A 19,466-nucleotide genomic window follows, 5' to 3' on the forward strand; every position below is an offset into this window, starting at 1 on the left:
GGAAAGAGTAAACCTTTTTTTATTTCTAATAGTGCCCTCTGCCAGCTGATGTGTGGGACCATGATGTGCTAGGTTCTGTGGAATATACCCACGCATTGTTTCTGGAGAAAGCAGTCTGACCACTGTTTTAGCAGCTGACAAAGTTGAGTGACAAAGTCTTAAATGACATGATCTATTTATGTGGAGGAAGAGAAGGTGAAAGTAAATGAGAGAGTAAATGCTGAACATTCAACAGTGCAGACAAATGGAGGCATGTAAACCCGAGTATAGAGGAAAAGAATAGACTTCTGGGGGCAGATCACCCCTTCAAATCTGCTCAAGAGCCCTGATCAAAGCCTAGTGAAACCAATGGGAATCTTTCCACTGACTTCAGTGGGTTTTAAAATGGACTCGGAGGGTATTCTCCATGTGTCCATATCTCCCCCTTTCCACACAGAACTGTTTGCGTGGGTGTGTGCGTGCATGCATACCAGGTGCTGTGGCAGTGTTCCTCACTTCTTTTGGGGACTCTCTCTGGGTCTCATGTTCATGCAGGGTGGAGACAAATATCCTCTCCAGCCTCTTGGAGGCTCACTCTAAGAAGAGAATACTGCCTGAGGGTTTTAGTGTCTCATCTGTGGAGCTCCCTCTTGGGGCTTCCAGAAACAGCCACAGCCTGGGAGAGTTCCTGGTGGCGTACCTCCGTTGAGCAGTTACATGGCGCATTCATTCAGCATACAGGTGGCTAAATGAACAGCTCACAGAGGCTTAAGGACAGACAGATTAGAGTAAGAGGGTGGGGAACTCAGAGATACACAGAACATATAAAATAACAGACAATGCACTTTTTTTCAATTGGCACATAGTTACTTGAATACCATGGTCCAGGGCACTGTTTAGGAACCTGGATAGAACACAATATAGACAAATAGGAAATGGTAGTTGTTCGTTTTAAAATAAAGAGCTATGGAACACGACAGAACTTTACAGTTCTTCTTCATAAAACATGATGATAAATTCTGATTTAGTGTCCGCTTCTGTGAAATAAATTATTTTGCCTTCTACTGAGTTTATGGACCCACCACTATATTTTTTTAAAAAAGCAAAGACTTTTTAAACTATGAAAAGCTGTCTTCTGATGATAAATGACAGGAATAATGAGCGTTATGGAAACTTTGCTGTTACTACTGTCTTTCCCATTCATTCATCTTTCTATGGATATAGACACTCATTACTGCTTTACTAATAAAAATGGCCAATATTAAAACAAAACTACTGATTTTGGGTGCCCAACTTGAGGTGCCTAAGAGGCCTGATCTGAAAGGAACCCAATTTTCAGAAACCTCTTAAAAAGGTGTCTCACATTGGGCACCCCAAAAACAGTCACTCAAAATAATGTTTAAAAGTCCTTGGCCTAATGCTTTGGAAACCTATGTCCATCAAAGGATTGCTACCTGCTGCTGGAGAAATTTTATGGTGATAGGAATGTGGACATGATGTGCTGCCAGTGTCAGCAAACACTTCTGTCTAATGAAGTGCATAGAGTCCAGTCATTATTTTCCGCTGTGCAATGGTTTGATGACCTGGTGGCAGCTAATCATTCAAGTCATGTTGGTAGGTGTACTATAATAATACAGTTCAGAACAGTTATTCTTTGGCTATTTGCAATCCATGATTTAATTTTAAATGCATTTGGAATTATTCTTCTGGCTCTGGGACAGCTGATGTTGCTGGCAGAAAGCTGGCTTTGATCACTAGAAAATGAGTACAATATTGGCTATGGTTAATGATCACATGCAGATGGAACGATGTAAATAGAGAAGTGAAAATGCTATTGTTGAATTGCTTTAAAATGTATTAGATTCCTGATCTGTCCCCAGGGAGAGAAGGATCAGAGCTGATCTTAAGTCATCATTCTTCACACACTTAAAGCAAAAAAACAAGTTGAAACGCATGCCAGGTGTGATCCAATGGCAGTGCCTCTCAGCCAAGCCATGACTCATTGCTTGTATGGAATTTAACACCAACACTAAAATGTTTGGTGCCTGGGCCCTTCCAGTGAGAATATAGGAAGAGTGCAAAAGTCTTTCACTTGCCGGGGGGAAAGTAATTCACGTCTAGCCAGGAAGAATTTAGAGGACACACATGAACTGGCTCAGCGTCAGACAGAACCCAGCCCAAATGTTGACGCTGCAGAAATCTGTTTCCAGCCACAAGAGATCAGCTGGGCAGAGGAACCACTCCCACCACAAGACAGCCATTGGTACTCAGCCAAACAACTGTGTGTGCATTTGTGGGGGAATGTCTATAGTTAATACATGAGACCACCAGGGCTTTTCTGGGCTGTGTGGGAATCTCCCACCTGCTGCCGATCTCTTTACCTGCCAGAGACAGACACCAGGTGCAGCAGTGGCTGTCCTGACTCATTTGGGTCCCCCTGTGCGCTGTTGCCCCCGTTCTGGGAAGCCTCTTCCCCTGCAGCAGCAGGCCTGACGGAAACCACCAGCCTCCTGCGGAAGGTCTGCCCTAGCAGGATGTAGATGAAGGGGTTGAGGCAGCAACTGGCATAGCCCATGCTGATGGCCACGTTGTAGGCATAGTAGAAGGGCAGGGTGGGGTGGCGCATGGCTAGCTGCACGAGCTGTAGCACATGGTAAGGCGCCCAGCAGATGAAGAAGGCCAGGCAGATGGCAATGGCCACACGTGTCACTTTCTTGGTGCAGGTGCTGGTGCACCTCTGGCCAGTGAGTGCCTCTGAGGACCTGGCCATCCTGAGCAGGATCCTCCTGTAGGCCACAGTGATGAGGGTAAAGGGGATGGCGAAGACGAGGAAGAACTGATAGAGCGTATACCAGTAGATGTCATTCTGCGGGTCTGGCAGCCGAATCCCACAGCCCAGCAGCCCCCCAGCCAGAGGGATGAGCCGGGCATACATCCACACCGGGGTGATGCTGAGGAAGGAGAGGGCCCAGAGCATGCAGATCACCAGGATGGCCACAAGTGGCTTCCTGAAGCGAGTGGAGGTGAAAGGGTACACGCAGGCCAGGTAGCGGTCAATGGACATGGCAGTGAGGATGTAGGTGCTAGTGAATTGGCTGTTGGCATCCAGAGCAGTGATAATGGTGCACATGGTTTCCCCAAAGTACCAGGCTCCATTGCCCAGCAGCTGGTGAATGAGGAAGGGCATGCCCAGGAGGAAGAGCAGATCCACCATGGAGAGGCTGATGATGAAGATATCTGGGACGCTGCTCCTGGGGCTGGATTTCTTAAAGACTGTGCAGATCACCAGGCTGTTACCAATGATGCCTAGGAAGAAGATGATGCCAAACAGGCTAGGCATGATGAAGTCGGCATAGCTTACAGTGCTGGGCTCACCTGCAGAGACAGAGCATAGGCAGAGAAACATCAGGGCATGCGTACCGTGAGCAGAGGGTGCAGGGGAAGATGGGGGCTTTACAGACTGGACATCCTGGTTTCTAATAAAACAATGATAATATGCTTATAGCAATATAACAATAATGTATTTTCCACACATACATAAGGTGGCGGGTGTGTTAATATAATACACATGCCTATACACATATGTACAAATCTATTTACACTCACACATATAGACAGACAGAGGTGTATGTGTATCTGCATGTATGTGTACATTGATATCTACTATATACAGCAAACTTAGTTATACATATATCTGCACTTATGTGTATACACACACTCAAACATACATATAGATACAGTATACACATGAATATGCACATCTAGGTTTGTTTGGATACAGCATATGTTTGTGTATATGCACACATGTATCACCTTGTGTACAATATATGTACATGTGTGTATCTCTTTATGTAGGAGTCTGTGTATATGCACACACACCAGATGCATGCATATATAAATATGTATGTGTGTGTATATAATACACATACTCCTTAGTTATATAGTAGACTCATAATAGCCCCAGTCCCATCACTTTTAGCTTTGAGAAAAGTGATCAGCAATTATCCCTGTATATAAGGCCTCCTGACAGCATACACAAATATATATTTCACCTACTCATTTACTTACCAGGCAGGGAAAAGTTTTGCACAGCCTTGGTGATGTTAGCAGTGCAGCCATTCAAGCTCTCTGTAGGATTTGTTTTAAAATCCATCCCACGGCAGTAATTGGATCTGATCAATAGTTTGAAGATGTTGCGGTGCTGATGTTTAATGTAGAAGAAAGGTGGCCAGTTCCTGGGAGATCCTGTGAGGATGCTCAAACCTGCCACTCTGAGAACCAGCAGAGGCTGCTGTCGCTGTTAAAAAGCTGCTGTTGTAAAGCTCTGACTCCCTTGCTTCTACACCAATGCCAGGTGAAACTGACACCAAAATGTAAGACGCAAAGTGCCTATCAGCAGGCTGTCAGCCGAGTGCCTATTAACACACTGGGAGGGAGAACAGAGAAGCAGAGCTCATTTATGTAGTGCAGAAGGCAGCGACTTGGATCCATTGGTGGACTGAGAAATAAACCTATGTTCTATAAAAAGACACTGGGACTTGAGCTAAGTAAATCGAAATACATTACACACATGCGCAAACACATGCATTCAACATATAGGGCAGCTGTAGCTTTCATGACTCATATAAGCAAGTCAATAATACTATCTGCCTGAAAAGAGTTAATCTGAAGAACCAACATTTAAATTTCAGTTGTATATGCTAGGGTTTGGGCTAATTTCCATTTGCTTTTAACTCAAACAATATGAGCTACTAGTGGCTGAAAATATAAGGGCTGGATGGGTAAATATATTGGGAGCTATAATATTTTCTGATAAACCTGCTGAGTTGCAGCGCAATGAAGGACCTCTTCTTTCTCTCTCCCCTTCCCCAATATTTTTCCCATTTTACTCCAGTGGATCATTGAAGCATCTGTGGAATGTGGAAGCAAGGACTGCTTATGATCAACACAGGCAGGCGCTGCTTGGAGAGGAGGGGAACTAATCAGGAGATTTCTTTTCAAGGTTTGTGTGAAACTGTTGAAGTTTTATAGAGTTTACATGTAATAAATACAATATTGGAAAAACTAAATGAGGTGGGACCCAGGCTTTCATTTAAATTACTGTCTTGCTTCTCCCACAACTTAAATTACAACATAGTCTTAGCAGCCAATGCACTCATGAACTGTAGACTCATTGATATTAGTCACTTTGGCAGATGAGATTACATACTAGGGATAATAGTTCTAGTGAGAGTGGATAGTAGGCAGTAATGCAAGGAAAGGTAGGATGATAATCAGATTGATGTGATTTCAAGTCCCATTTCTTGCTAACCACAAGGATTCCTAGTTCTTAGCAATAATTTCTATCCTGGTGGTTCATCGACCAGTGACCATTTTAAGGTCTAACAGCACAGTGAAAAATTCATTTCATTTACCAGATAGGGCAGGATGCTTTCAGCATCACAACCCTTTGGGTCACACTGCCCCTCAGGAGTCTCTTTAATTTGCAAACTGCATTCTCAACTGGTTCATTGCAGTTCTGGTCCATTCTGGTATCTGCACAGGGAAATAAGGTTGGTTGAAAGGAAAAGCATAAGTGTTGACTCCCAATCATTCCAAATTTTTCCTTGCTTCCTTTCTTGGGGCATACTTTTATACTCGTTTCAGAAAATAGGACTTAACCATGTCCTCTCTTGCTTTTGAGATAAGGGGAAAATTGTTATGCACAAGTTTGTGCTATTAGCATCAATGGCAGCAAGGAAAATGTATGAAGAAACAGACTTCACTTAAAAATTGGAGTCACCGTAATTGCAATTACATTAGTTTCTTCACATACCAGTGCAAAGCAATTACTGCTTATCAATATTTTCATTACAATGCTCTTGTCTTACCTTGGGTCTGCAATGCCTCCAGGTGCAAAGGGAAGTGTTTGTCTTTATTGTTTTATTGCAGCAATTGAAAGCCAGCACATTTATAGATATAGCAGCTGCTACTGAAAGCTTCACTAAAGAATGCACTTTCCTTTTGGAAGCTGGCAGGTAAGACTACTCACACAGATGGCAGAAGCGTACGTAATAAAAACTTGCTGATGGGCTGTACTAACTGCAGCTGTGATGTGAATTCTTCTTGGTCAGCCCTGAACGTGAATAAAAGTGCAGCATTCTGCAGCAATGTTACAATGTTGTTCCATACAAATCCTTGGCTGATGTAAAATTGACATAGCTCCATTGTGGAACTATGCTGATTTACACGAGCTGAGGATGTGGTCCAAAACTAGGAGTAGCAGCAATTGTTAAAGTTGCATAAATACTTCCAGTGTAAGATCGTTATTTCACCTTTTGGGATGAAATTTTGTAGGCTTTCACTCAGTCCAAAGATTAAGGTGGGGGTTTCTTTAAGTTTAAGCAAAATACTGTAATTTCGGCTGTTTTTTTTTTTTTTCTCTAGTATGTGGAATGTGAAGAAAAAAAATGCCCATTTTAAACTTAAAAACACCTCTTTAGCTCAAATGACAGGAGGTAAAAAGTTGTATGAGTTTTGATTTGGCCATGTTATGAAGTGTGGGGGAGGAAACACTCTTTTCAGGATTGGGATCCATAATGAGGAAATTCTCTTCATAATGTACTGTAACCCAGAGGCAAACACTTCACACTTCTCTTAACTAAAGTTATGTGTGAAAGTGATTTATTGAAAGGACCAGCGCACTGAGCACAGTGCAGGATGGAGCCCTAATGTATGTAATATAGTGCACAGCCAAAGATGGGTCTCACTGCACATATGAATGTGACAAACTTACCAGCACAGTGAAAAATTAAAGTGAACTTTGTGTCTTGGACTGCAGTTTCATTAAGCAGAATAGATTCATTGTGGTCATCAAGTAGTAAAGACTGCAGCCAATACTCTGAACTTGTCATGGCTCAAATAAAATTTGAAATGTGAAAGATTTGGAAAGGAGGGAATCAAAGAACAGAAGAAGTATATTACCTTAAGTTCATTTAACAGAAAAGTCTCTGTGGAGGTGTTTAAAGCCAAATCTTTTAGTTTTAGGTTAGAGCATTTCTGATTTAAGTTACAGTCACACAGCAGGTTTGTGTGAGACAGGAGTAAATTTGGGTCTACACTAAGGGGCATATTTGTTTTGAGAGATAATTTGAAATATACCTTCAGTTTAGAGACAAACAGTGTACCAGTTCATGCAACGTTGCAACATTATACCAGCTGAGGACCAAGAATGCTGCTGCCCATTTAAAGACAAGGAGGGCTGAATATCCCCAAATAATGCCAAACTGGCCACAGTTTGTGGCTGTCAAATTTATTGAGGAATAACTCACAAGGTGACGTGTTTGGGTTAATACAAAATGAAGCAGGAGCTCATAAAAACTGAAATCTAATTCTAAGTAATGTTCATTATGGTTTAAGTTTTGAAAACTTGTTTTTGTTACTTTAGCAAGGATAAACAGGGTAACAGCAAAAAGACAACCCAGAAAAACAAACAGCACTTTATTAAACTAAGTATCTTTGAGATACACGAGGTTACTATTTAAGTAAAGATGTTTAGTATTTGCCCTCCCCCCAAAAAAGTTCACAGAATTTACATAGTCAAAGAGTGAAAATTGGTAAGCAAAACAGACTTGCAAAAACACTCGAACACTAAGCCCCTAATCCGCACCTCTTGTCGGATGGAAGGAGAATGAGGAAGGTATCCCTTCTGAATAACTTATCAAAACATGCAAGAGTTTAGACCAGTGGTCCCCAAGCTTTTTTGCCCCCCCTTCTCCCCCCATCTGATCCGCAAACCCCACTCACCCATCCTGGGAGCTGCGGTCAGGAGCTGGAGCTAGGGCTGGGCACCACGGTCACGAGTGAAGCCAGTGCTGCAGCTGGGGACGTGGTCGGGGCCAAGAGCAGAACTTGGTGGCACTCCCTCTCTGCCCCCCATGGGGGCTGGCCCTGGCCCTGTCGTGCTCCCCGGAACGTTCCTCCCCATCCTCTTAGGGGGTCCGCCCCATAGTTTGGGGACCACTGGTTTAGGCTATTAAATATTATACATAGTAAAACTTCCTTTACCTTGCTTTTCCAACAACAGATATATTTAACATGGTGCAGCCGTAGTTCTTCACCACACAGATATTTTGATAACCACTGTTAAGGCTTAAAAATATTTTTCCAGTATTCAAACATGTGTTACCTTGTGTTGCTGTGCTTTCCCATTTCCCAAGTGCAAAAACATCCAACTGCTGCAGTCAGGTTGTTCCCCTTTGATTAGAATTCTAACACCAACAGTTATAATCTCAAAACACACTTCCTCCTTGCACAAAACTGCCCCAATTTTATTGCGAATTATTGCTTTTATAGCAACAGGACTGGACGCTGTAGTGTGTTTGGAAGATTTCTCACCATGCCCTGTACACTTAGCATGACAGTGAATTGACTACAGGTTAAGATACTGTTACTATGCATTTTACAGCAACAACCAAAGAGGCATATTGAGTCTCAATTTCCATAAACAACGCACAAAGCTTGAGTATTTGACAGGAAAACAAAAAATTATAATTCAGAACAGTACAAGTAAGTGCATATCAAGGAAGACAGGAAGCTGGGAAAGTCCTGTTCATTCGCTCTTTGTGTTCTTGTTAGAAGGGTCCAAGACAGGAGGACTACTTTGTAGCAAACTGTTTCCATTAGCTTCTTGCTTCTTTACCAGGCTGCTGTATAATGAGAAGAATGGTCAAATTTACTGGGTTTTGCTTCCACAGGAGATTGTTGAGATCTTACCCAACACAAAGAAAGTTGAGCAATATGGGGGTTGACAAACCTATTACCTAGCATTTCTAGAGCAACTATTATTGAATTATCTGGGTGCTCTCCCAGCAATTATCTCACAGGATCCAGGGATCCATGTATGGGGATCGGCTTGATGCATGTTGTTCACTTACCCTCAAAGATCTGCCATGAATATGATGAAATTTTTTTAGCTTTGGCTGTATAATGTGGAACAACCCTCATGTGGACGAAGGAGGGGAAATTTTTTGGAGCATCAGGTGATACAAAAGACCTAGCAGAACTATTCCACTGAAGCCATGCTGCCGGAGAACAGGAGTGGCAACAAGCTTTGGAGCCAGCGCAAAGACAGGACTTCTGCCTGATAATCCTGTGTTTTGGCATTCCCTTAGGATTCACAGGTGGTTCTGTTTGTCCTCCGATATCGAAGGGACACTGCCCTGCAGATGCCAAATCTGAGGAAAATCCTCTGATGGAACCCTCAGTTTTATTCCCTACAGGTCTGCCTTCTGCTGGATGGGGGATTTGGACCCTAGAAAGTAGTACTACATGGATAGAGCTAGTCCCTAATAGTAACAGAAGGAGGCTATAGGTGGCACTCCAGCTTAATCCTCTTTAGCTCCTCTTACGCTCAGTAAGACAGAATGCACATGTAACACTTTTCAGAGTAACAGCCGTGTTAGTCTGTATTCGCAAAAAGAAAAGGAGTACTTGTGGCACCTTAGAGACTAACCAATTTATTTGAGCATGAGCTTTCGTGAGCTACAGCTCACTTCATCGGATGCATACTGTGACTTAGGCCCTCATTTACAATACAAATACATTCTAGTCTGCTGGACCATTTATAATACAGTTGTCCCTGACCCAGTTAAAACATGCTTCCAATCTGTAATATAGACAGGACCTTAACTGTGTTTTGCAGAGCGGACAAGGCTTTGGCTCAGTTATGGAACACAGTCAAGGTCCTGTCTGCACTACAAAATGGAACAGTATTGTAACCAGGTATCCTGACTTAGTTGCATTTGTAGAGGAGCCCCAAGAAAACACCATCCCAGCCACTATGGATGTAGAAGCCCTCTATACTAACATTCCACACAGAGATGGACTACAAGCCGTCAGGAACAGTATCCCCGATAACGTCACGGCAAACCTGGTGGCTGAACTTTGTGACTTTGTCCTCACCCATAACTATTTCATATTTGGGGACAATGTATACCTTCATATCAGCAGCACTGCTATGGGTACCCGCATGGCACCAGAGTATGCCAACATTTTTATGGCTGACTTAGAACAACGCTTCCTCAGCTCTCGTCCCCTAATGCCCCTACTCTACTTGCGCTACATTGATGACATCTTCATCATCTGGACCCATGGAAAAGAAGCCCTTGAGGAATTCCACCATGATTTCAACAATTTCCATCCCACCATCAACCTCAGCCTGGACCAGTCCACACAAGAGATCCACTTCCTGGACACTATGGTGCTAATAAGCTATGGCCACATAAACACCACCCTATACCGGAAACTTACTGACCGCTATTCCTACCTACATGCCTCCAGCTTTCATTCAGACCACACCACACGATCCATTGTCTACAGCCAAGCTCTACGATACAACTGCATTTGTTCCAACCCCTCAGACAAACACCTACAAGATCTCTATCAAGCATTCTTACAACTACAATACCCACCTGCTGAAATGAAGAAACAGATTGACAGAGCCAGAAGAGTACCCAGAAGTTACCTACTACAGGACAGGCCCAACGAAGAAAATAACAGAACGGCACTAGCCATCACCTTCAGCCCCCAACTAAAACCTCTCCAACGCATCATCAAGGATCTACAACCTATCCTGAAGGACGACCCATCACTCTCACAGATCTTGGGAGACAGGCCAGTCCTTGCTTACAGAAAGCTCCCCAACCTGAAGCAAATACTCACCAGCAACCACACACCACACAACGAAAACACTAACCCAGGAACCTATCCTTGCAACAACGCCCGTTGCCAACTGTGCCCACATATCAATTCAGGGGACACCATCATAGGGCCTAATCACACCAGCCACACTATCAGAGGCTCATTCACCTGCACATCTACCAATGTGATATATGCCATCATGTGCCAGCAATGCCCCTCTGCCATGTACATTGGCCAATCTGGACAGTCTCTACGTAAAAGAATAAATGGACACAAATCAGATGTCAAGAATTATAACATTCAAAAACCAGTCAGAGAACACTTCAATCTCTCTGGTCACTCGATTACAGACCTAAAAGTGGCAATTCTTCATCAAAAAAACTTCAAAAACAGACTCCAACGAGAGACTGCTGAATTGGAATTAATTTGCAAACTGGACACCATTAATTTAGGCTTGAATAAAGACTGGGAGTGCATGTGTCATTACACAAAGTAAAACTACTTCCCCATGTTTATTTCCCCCCTACTGTTCCTCACATGTTCTTGTCAACTGCTGGAAATGACCCACCTTGATTATCACTACAAAAGGGTTTTTTTCCTCTCCTGCTGGTAATAGCTCACCTTACCTGATCCCTCTCGTTACAGTGTGTATGGTAACACCCATTGTTTCATGTTCTCTGTGTACAGAAAATCTCCCCACTGTATTTTCCACTGCATGCATCCGATGAAGTAAGCTGTAGCTCACGAAAGCTTATGCTCAAATAAATCTGTTAGTCTCTAAGGTGCCACAAGTACTCCTTTTCTTTTTGCCAAGACTTTTTGCATCTTAGCCCTGGTCTACACTACAGAATTACTTTGGTATAACTACGTCACTCAGGGATGTGAATAATCCACACCCGAGCAACACAGTTATATCAATCTAAGAGCTGGTGTAAACAGCGCTATGTCAGCGGGAGAGTTTCTCCCGATTAACTAAGATGATGGGAAAAGCTCTCTCCCGTTGTCTTAGAGCATCTTCATTAAAGTGCTACAGTGATACAGCTGTGCTGATACAGCGTTTTGAAATTTAGACCTGCCCGTACAGAAAGGTGATTGTGTAATTAAAAAGAACACTGTCAGTCAAATCTGACCAAAGCTAAGTTACAGGTTTCATAAAACAGGCTTTTACAAAACCTAACACTAACAGAAATATTTCCACAATTTTTTAAAAGGCTTTCTTGTTTTGCTTTTAAAATAGATATTTATTTGCAACGGTTGCTACAAAAGCATTGCATAATTGTGGTAATGCAGGAGAACCAGAAAGCAAAATTGACTAGAAAATGGCTATAAAAGTAAAAGTATTCTATTTTCTTCTTCCAAGTCGAGAAGTGAACACACACCGTGCATAGGTAAGAGGAAATTAAATTGTTAAAGTTCTTTCAATTTAGTAAACTAAAGAATTACTAACTGTTACATAATGATCAAGAATACCACAGGAATCAAATGACTGAAACCCAAACCATGGCTAAAGTTCTACAAGAGCCTCGTTTAGTAATAGGGAAAAGATGAAAAGCATGAACTGAACAGTCAGGATTTTTAAAAGCTTTCCCAGACCATGTGTTTCTTTACAGGGGCTTAATCCTTTCTATTTGGTACATTCAAGCCTTTAATATTTAAAGCAGCTACATAATCCTGTTTATTTGTTGCTGTGTTTTAAAAGCTGAATAATTTTATCTGTTTGATATGAGGTTACATTAATATATGCAATTATACAAAGCAATTTTGATAACTATTTCTTCCTCCTTTTCCGTAAGTAGAAAATAGAGCCAGAGGTCCCTATATTAATTCTACTAAAATATAAATGTATATTATTGGCTAGACAGATATCTGCTGCATATTAATGGTCAGAGTAACATGCTATACTGACCAAGAACGATGAGTTTATTATCCTAAGTTAACCACAAGGTAACTAATGATGAGCCACAGCTTGACATTACAGAACAGATCAATATGTTAATACTTACTTTGGAGTATGCCAGTAGTTGATTAGAGTTGAAAGAGCTATGTAGCAAATACTCAGTACTCCAGAAACTGCCAATGAAAGGACACCCAGGCCACACAGCACACAAAGAAGGGCTATGCCACCTACTGATATTACAACACCTAGTAAGAGAGAATTAGTTTATTTGCACAAATACATATACAAGTATACACACTAGATCCAGGAGATCTACTGCCACCCCAAATTCAAACTATCAGTGAAAATGATGTAGCACAACAACTAGCTGATTTGTTCACAGTGTAGTAGTTGAAGGCCCGATAGTCCCCATCCACAGGAAATCCTGAGGGCTAAAGGGGAGGAAATCTCCATGAGGTTCTCCTTGCAGAGTTTTCCCCTGATAATTCTCATGGGGTGGTGCTTACTTCCCTGTGGAGTAGCCTGTGGGGCCAGCCCCCAAATTTCATTCATCTTCTAGGCTCCGTGCAGATCCCAAAGGATTGGGGGGAAGGAGGGGGCTAGGATCTTCTGCACAGAAGCTCTGTGCCACCCCAGCAGCTCTGGCCACAATTTTGGCTGTGGAGAATAACTCCACTGGGGCAGCATGTCATGACCTCCCCTAATTGCTGTCTTTACAGGGGGTTCCCCCACCATGGAAAGATAATACATCATCTTTCTGCTCTGAGCTCCATAGGGCTGATTAGCAAACAATATGCATCCTGCCCCAAGTCAGACCCTGGTCTGTCCCTTCTCTTCCAAGTGGATCCCCTGGCTCACAGAGAGCTTTCCATGGGGAATCCTTGGAGAGGAATAATCAGGCCCAAAGTTTATTTGGTGGTGGATAGTAGATCTGGAAGTATCCTTGAGAAAAGTAGTTTTAATACATGACATCTGTTACAGTCCAGAAGGAAAAACAAAACTATTTGCTCTTCTAAATGTGCTCTTGCTAAATCTCTTTGAAGGCCAGAGATTAAAGTTATCCATGGCAAGGATAAATGGATTAAACAGTGTACAGTGTTGGGATTATCTGCGCCCAAGACAGGAAAATCCTTTCTCCCTTTTTAATTAGAATACTATTCTGGTATTAAAAGACTGTTGCTGTTTCTGAAAGTAGAGACATGCACAAAAAGATCATTACAATTTGCTCGCACCAAGAACTTCTGCAGATGAGAGATAAGAGAAATGAAAATCCTTGAAGTAAATAACTTTGTCCTAAAAGTTACTGATCTTTGTAGTAAGGAAATAAATAGATAAAGAAAATACCTTCAAGGACGACAACCCCCATACAGGCCACTATGGTTGTTGAAATCACAAATATCAGAAAGAATGCAACAGGAATAGCAGATACTGCAATAAACACCAACAGTGACAGGGCAACAAAAGGATGATCATCTAAGTACTGGCCAACTCGAGAGTTCATAAAAGAAACAACCTGTAAATGATTGAAAGAAAAAAGGCAGAATTAGATCAAATTTTAATTTTTTAGAAGTCTGTATTACCCGAGAAAGGGGTCAAAACCATTTTAGTGACATTTTGGGTACAAACATTTCATAAGTATGTAAGTCAATGAATTAATTTCAGAGGCAGTGGCCATCCTGTTTCAAAAGTATGAGCATCTGTCTGTTTAGGTACTTCTAGGGCACTCATCAACATAGTGTCTGAATGCTTCAAAAATTCTATAGTGAACATATCAAAGGAAAGTTTCTTCAACACATGTTGAAACAAAGGTAGAGATCACAATGGATTTAGCAAGGCAGATCATGTATTTTAGTATCTAAAAACTTGACAGTGAAGTGAAAACAACTAAGAAAGATCAGTAGGAGGTGAAGATTCCTCAGCGATAGCTTAAAATAATTTACAAGGAATATCCTGTTAATTGTGATACTGATAATTTTATTATGCATGTGCTGAAGTTTAAGGATCAAAAGCCAAAATGGTAAATAAAACATGCAGGTCCATGGTATAACACAACCGATTTCAGTGGAGTTTTACCAGCTACAATTTTGATCCAATGAGCTATGTTTGTTTAAAAATCTGAAAATCTTCAAATCCTGCCTCACCTATAAACCGGCAAACTTCCCCTCCTCTACATGTGAGGACACTACAAGCTCATCTACATTGGAAAGTTGTACTGCTTTAATTATATCAGTATAGTTAAAAAGATATAATCCTCTTAGTGTGGATACAGTTATATTGGTATAAAGGTGCTTTATAGTAGTATGGCTTTTCCCATATAGGAGATGGAATAACGGTATCACATAAGTCACTTTTATATTGGTGTAACTGTGTCCACTCTAGGTTTTTTTACTAGTATAACTATACTGATTAAAAAAAAAAAATCCCTAGTGAAAACAGTTATACCAGTAAAGCTACCTCTTTCATGGCTGAAGATGTGGGAGGAGAGAACTCCCTGTAGCCAGATGGCACGAAAGGAAGACAACTGCCCTGCTGTATCTGGAAAAGATATGCACTAAGTGTTTTTAAAGCACTGACTGTGCCCAGAAAGGTTACTGTAATTTGAAGCTCGCATAATTACCCCCTTCAAATAATTAAATCTTATAAAGATATACTGATTTTTTTTTTAGCAGATTTCTGTTTTACTCCTCCAACACTGAAAAATCAACGGGAAAAAAATACTATGTTGGTGGATCACAGCAAAATAGAGCTGCTGCCCAAAATTGACCAGGGCCCAATCCTGCTTTCCTGGAAGCCAATAAAAGTTTTGCCACTGATTTCCAAAGGCCCAGAATTAGTCCCTCTCTCTGTTAAGTCATGGGGCAATGCATATGCAATACCTGTGAGGAGTCTACGCAAAAATTAAATATAAAATAAAGGTGGTATCTAAAATTAATGCTTACACAAAAATGGTCCATGTGTTTCCTACCACACACACAGCAGCTGGGAGAAGATCAATTTCTTTAGGTAGAACATCAATTTCTTTATCCTGTGTTTTGGTGTGAACGCAGCAGAGAGGTAATGACATAGTACTAAGAATAAGAAAATCTGGGTTCCAGATCACTTAATCTATGCTCCAGTTTCCTTGTCTGTAAAATGTGGATAATACTTGCCACCTACTTTACTGAGCTGTTGTGAATTTTACTATTTGTGAGGCATTCAGATGCTACAGTAATGAGTACCACAGAAATGCCTCTAATTTTTTGTAAGTGTCTTGTTCCTTTTGAGTCCTCTTATTAAAAGAAGGAACTCATTTTCTCTCTGGAATTCAATATTAGTTTTATAATTAAATGTCATTATCATACAACCATAAAATAAAATTGGGCATGATGTTCCAGCAATGATGAAAGGAGAAGTATTCTATGAACATGCTCTGTAAAATTATAAAATAATCCGAAACCCACATTGGAGTTGGTGTGGATGGTTTGCATCACGAAGTGCCACTGTTTCTGTAGTTCTTGCATTTCTTTTGACATTTTGGAGCCTTCAGTGTTGATCTTGAATCCTCTTCTGGAGAATTAATGCTTTTTTAGCCATCCACCCTACTTAAAAGTTAAGATAAAATTACGAACAGGCTTGGGCATGGTTATGTGAAAATTTCTCTTGTTTGAAACAGAAATATTTAGTTTATTATAGATTTTAATGTTACATGTAAAACATATAAAATGTAATGTAGTAGTGTAAATTCCTGACAACTCTCCGGAGACATCCCCAAGTCTAGAAAGATTATTTCTCATTGTTCAAGTATCACGAATATAAAATGTCTCTGACCTTCTTAATTTATATCATAAATCCTGTACTTAACAGTAATAATGTACCCAAATACCAGTAGGAACTCAGTTCTATCTATTTAACCATTATACCACATTCATTTCTGCCTGAACAGCTAATAATTTCTGAAGGTTACATTAATGAGGCTATATGCACCTGTATATGGCCTCATATCTATAGCTAAAATCAAACACCATTCAACATTACAAATCAATGTATAGAGCAGAGGTAAGCTGCTTTCAAACAGTTTGAACATACATTATAAGCTCCTGAAACTTAAAGGGACAGCATCAACTTAAAATTGCACATCTGAAAGTTTATCCTATTATTCCTGAAAGGAACACTATAATTGAAAGATTAGAAAACATTTTACCTTTAGTTTTCTGAAAGTTTACCTTGAAATTTTACATCACTTTGTCTATAATCAATTTCACCACACAGTACTCAGTTTCCTCTTGTTTGTATAAGCCTTTCACACAGCAAGAAGGGGGAAAAAAATTGAAGTGGAAGATGTAAAACTTGGCAGAGGGATAGTACATGAAACTACTTTTAATCTTTGAACTGACTAGATTTCAAATTGACTATATCTCCTTGCATGTTCACTTTTTTTAAAATTACACAATTAGCGCTGTTCCATATGAGGTTTCAAATGTGTTTTACCAGTAGATTAAATTTAAAATATAGTCAGTGTCTTCCAAAATCACGTTTCCTTTGAAATTTAAAAGCAAAGTACAATATTATTTTTTAGAGTAACAGCCGTGTTAGTCTGTATTCGCAAAAAGAAAAGGAGTACTTGTGGCACCTTAGAGACTAACCAATTTATTTGAGCATAAGCTTTCGTGAGCTATAGCTCACTTCATCGGATGCATAGTATCTTTTTGCGAATATTATTTTTACTGACAAACCATGAGTTCAAAAACATTATCAGGGCTGATGCAGTTACAATGGGAAGTTATAAAATTAAGTATTCAATAATTAGCAGAAGTGTGGATCTAAATTCTATTATCCTAGTTGTTAATGTTAAGAGGGGAAACCTACCAGGTACTATTACAAAAACTGCCTACGAGCCCTGACAAAAATTCTTATTAAGTATTGTCTGAGAGTCTCCAGAGACTTATTCTATCTAGAATGAAACTAATGCTCTGTAGTTTGAAAAATATATAGTAGTGATGAGAGGCTCCAAGATGCATGTACTGATATGGTCTGTAGGAGGAGATTTCTCTCTGCCTATTTCAGCATTCAAATTAAGCCATGTCTACACTACAGTGACTATAGCTGCATAGCTATGGTGCCCTGACTAAGGCTATGTCTACACTACACAGCTTTTAGCGACATGGCTGTGTCATTTCAGCTGCGCCGCTAAAAGGGTTTGTCGGCAGGAGAGAGAACTCTTCTGCCAACAAAAAACTTCCAACCCCAATGCGCAGCATTTGCTTTGCTGGCAGGAGAGTGCTCCTGCCACCAAAGCGCTGTTCACACCGGCGCTTGTCGTCGGCAAAACTTTTGTCTTTCAGGGTGTGTGGTTTTTTTACACCTCTGAAAGACAAACGTTTCGTGGTTCAGTTGCCAGTGTAGACAAAGCCTAACACCGTAGCACAGACACGGGTTTTTCTGTCGCTGCAGAAAACACCACCAGAAAACAGAAAACACCACCATAGGTTCTGGAACTAAGGATTCTGACTTGAAGTGGTTTCCATCATATACAGGGATTACAGTCACACAGAATGGCCCCCTCAAGGATTGAACTCAAACCCCTGGGTTTAGCAGGCCAATGCCATTCTGTGTGACAGGGATAACAGTGTGGTTCAATAGCTCTCAGCACCCCTGAACTCCACCTCCTTGAGTAACAGAGCTATGTCTAGGGAAAGCATCCTTTGATTGACCTAGCTGTGTATATATACAGCGAGGGTTTGGTCAGCAAGTCTGCACCGAGGCTTTGATTGGCATTGCTGTGGCACTGGGCTGTGGATTTTTCACCCCCCTAAATGCCTTGGCTGTATTGACCTAAATTTTAAGTGTAGATCAAGCTTAACGGGCAGCGTGGGCTGGTTCCTCGGGGGACCACACACACTGCTGGGGCTGGGGGTCCAGCAGAAGAGACTGGAACAGACACAGACAGGAGGCCCCCCTGGGGACGGAGCTCTCTTGCAGAGCGGCGGGCGTGAGGGGAATGGCTCTGGGGGCAAAACCGTCCCAGACACCCCCTCCCCGCGCTCTGCCCCGCCGAGGGGGGCGCCAGGCACCGGGAGTTCCCCGGAGCTCGGAGCAGCAGCTGGGCTGGGCCCCGAGAAGGGCGGGGAGGGGACTCACGGTGGGAAAGCCTCTTCCTGGGGACCAGCGGGCTGGCCTCTCCCGGCGGCTCGGCGGACACGGGGGGGGGGATCCCCACCCCTGCCGCCGCCGCCCGATGCCAGGGGCCGGGCGGCTTCCCGCCTCCGGGCGAGGAGGCTTCTCGCGAAGTCCCCAGCCGGTGGCGCGCGGCCCAGGCGGCGCCGATCCCCCTACCTCAGAGCCCGACTCCCCATTCCAGCCCCGGCAGCCGTCTCCGCGCCCCCTCCAGCCTCCGCCCGGCTCGGCCTGGCAGGCGGACGCTGCGTCTGGGACAGCCGGGCCTGCAGGCAGCTGACGGGCAGGGCGGGGCGGGGCTGCGGCTGCTGCTGCTGCTCGCAACTGCCACTTCCCCCGGCTGGGTTGGGAGGCGCCGCTAATGTGATGTGCAACGGGCCGCTCCCAAAGCAGATGCCTCCTGCCTACGTGTGAAAGCTAAAATAAGGACGTGGGGGGCGGGGCGGCACAGGACCTGAGGAGACACTGTCGGTGCTGGTCTAGCGGGCCCATCACATACAAGGCACTTCCATGGGCCTGGCATGTTCACATACAACATGGCGCGGTTGCACCCGCACGTGTGGCACTGGTGTGTCTCCACAGAACATTGCCTGCCCGTGCCACAGTATGGGGGTGGGGGGTGCACACCGCTGGCAGGATCAGAGGGAGTGGAGCGGGGCAAGGCCAGGCGGATACACAAAATGCAAACGTCTTGCTCAGCCCATGCCAGTGCCTTGTGTGGAAACATATCAAGCCGATGACAATGTCATGTATGGAG

General features: G+C 42.6%; 2 protein-coding genes across 24 annotated transcripts; both read right to left on the bottom strand.

The window, feature by feature from the left end:
- Positions 1 to 819: 819 nt before the first annotated feature.
- On the bottom strand, positions 820 to 6,481 carry LOC102941422 (melanin-concentrating hormone receptor 1). Of its 2 annotated transcripts, XM_043524064.1 has the most exons (3): positions 5,394 to 6,481; positions 4,048 to 4,405; positions 820 to 3,354 (listed from the first exon to the last, which is right to left on the bottom strand). In XM_043524064.1, exons 2-3 carry the CDS (start codon positions 4,130 to 4,132, stop codon positions 2,357 to 2,359), a joined length of 1,083 nt encoding a protein of 360 aa, XP_043379999.1. In that variant the 5' UTR covers positions 4,133 to 4,405; positions 5,394 to 6,481; the 3' UTR covers positions 820 to 2,356. The 2 variants fall into 2 exon arrangements, with proteins under 2 accessions (XP_043379999.1, XP_007064446.2); XM_007064384.4 differs by having other exon boundaries at positions 4,048 to 6,481.
- A 962-nt stretch (positions 6,482 to 7,443) lies between these two features.
- On the bottom strand, positions 7,444 to 19,101 carry LDAF1 (lipid droplet assembly factor 1). Of its 22 annotated transcripts, none has more exons than XM_037910803.2 (7): positions 18,869 to 19,079; positions 16,737 to 16,832; positions 15,997 to 16,134; positions 15,011 to 15,091; positions 13,901 to 14,069; positions 12,663 to 12,801; positions 7,444 to 8,666 (listed from the first exon to the last, which is right to left on the bottom strand). In XM_037910803.2, the coding sequence occupies exons 3-7, from the start codon at positions 16,066 to 16,068 to the stop codon at positions 8,570 to 8,572; spliced, it is 558 nt and encodes a 185-aa protein (XP_037766731.1). In that variant the 5' UTR covers positions 16,069 to 16,134; positions 16,737 to 16,832; positions 18,869 to 19,079; the 3' UTR covers positions 7,444 to 8,569. The 22 variants fall into 22 exon arrangements, with proteins under 22 accessions (XP_037766731.1, XP_037766734.1, XP_037766726.1 ...); XM_037910806.2 differs by having other exon boundaries at positions 16,759 to 16,832; positions 18,869 to 19,078; XM_037910798.2 differs by having other exon boundaries at positions 15,997 to 16,137; positions 16,759 to 16,832; positions 18,869 to 19,078.
- Between the last annotated feature and the right edge of the window lie 365 nt (positions 19,102 to 19,466).

The sequence above is a fragment of the Chelonia mydas genome, chromosome 10 (assembly GCF_015237465.2).
Source record: "Chelonia mydas isolate rCheMyd1 chromosome 10, rCheMyd1.pri.v2, whole genome shotgun sequence".
Lineage (NCBI taxonomy): Eukaryota > Metazoa > Chordata > Testudines > Cheloniidae > Chelonia > Chelonia mydas.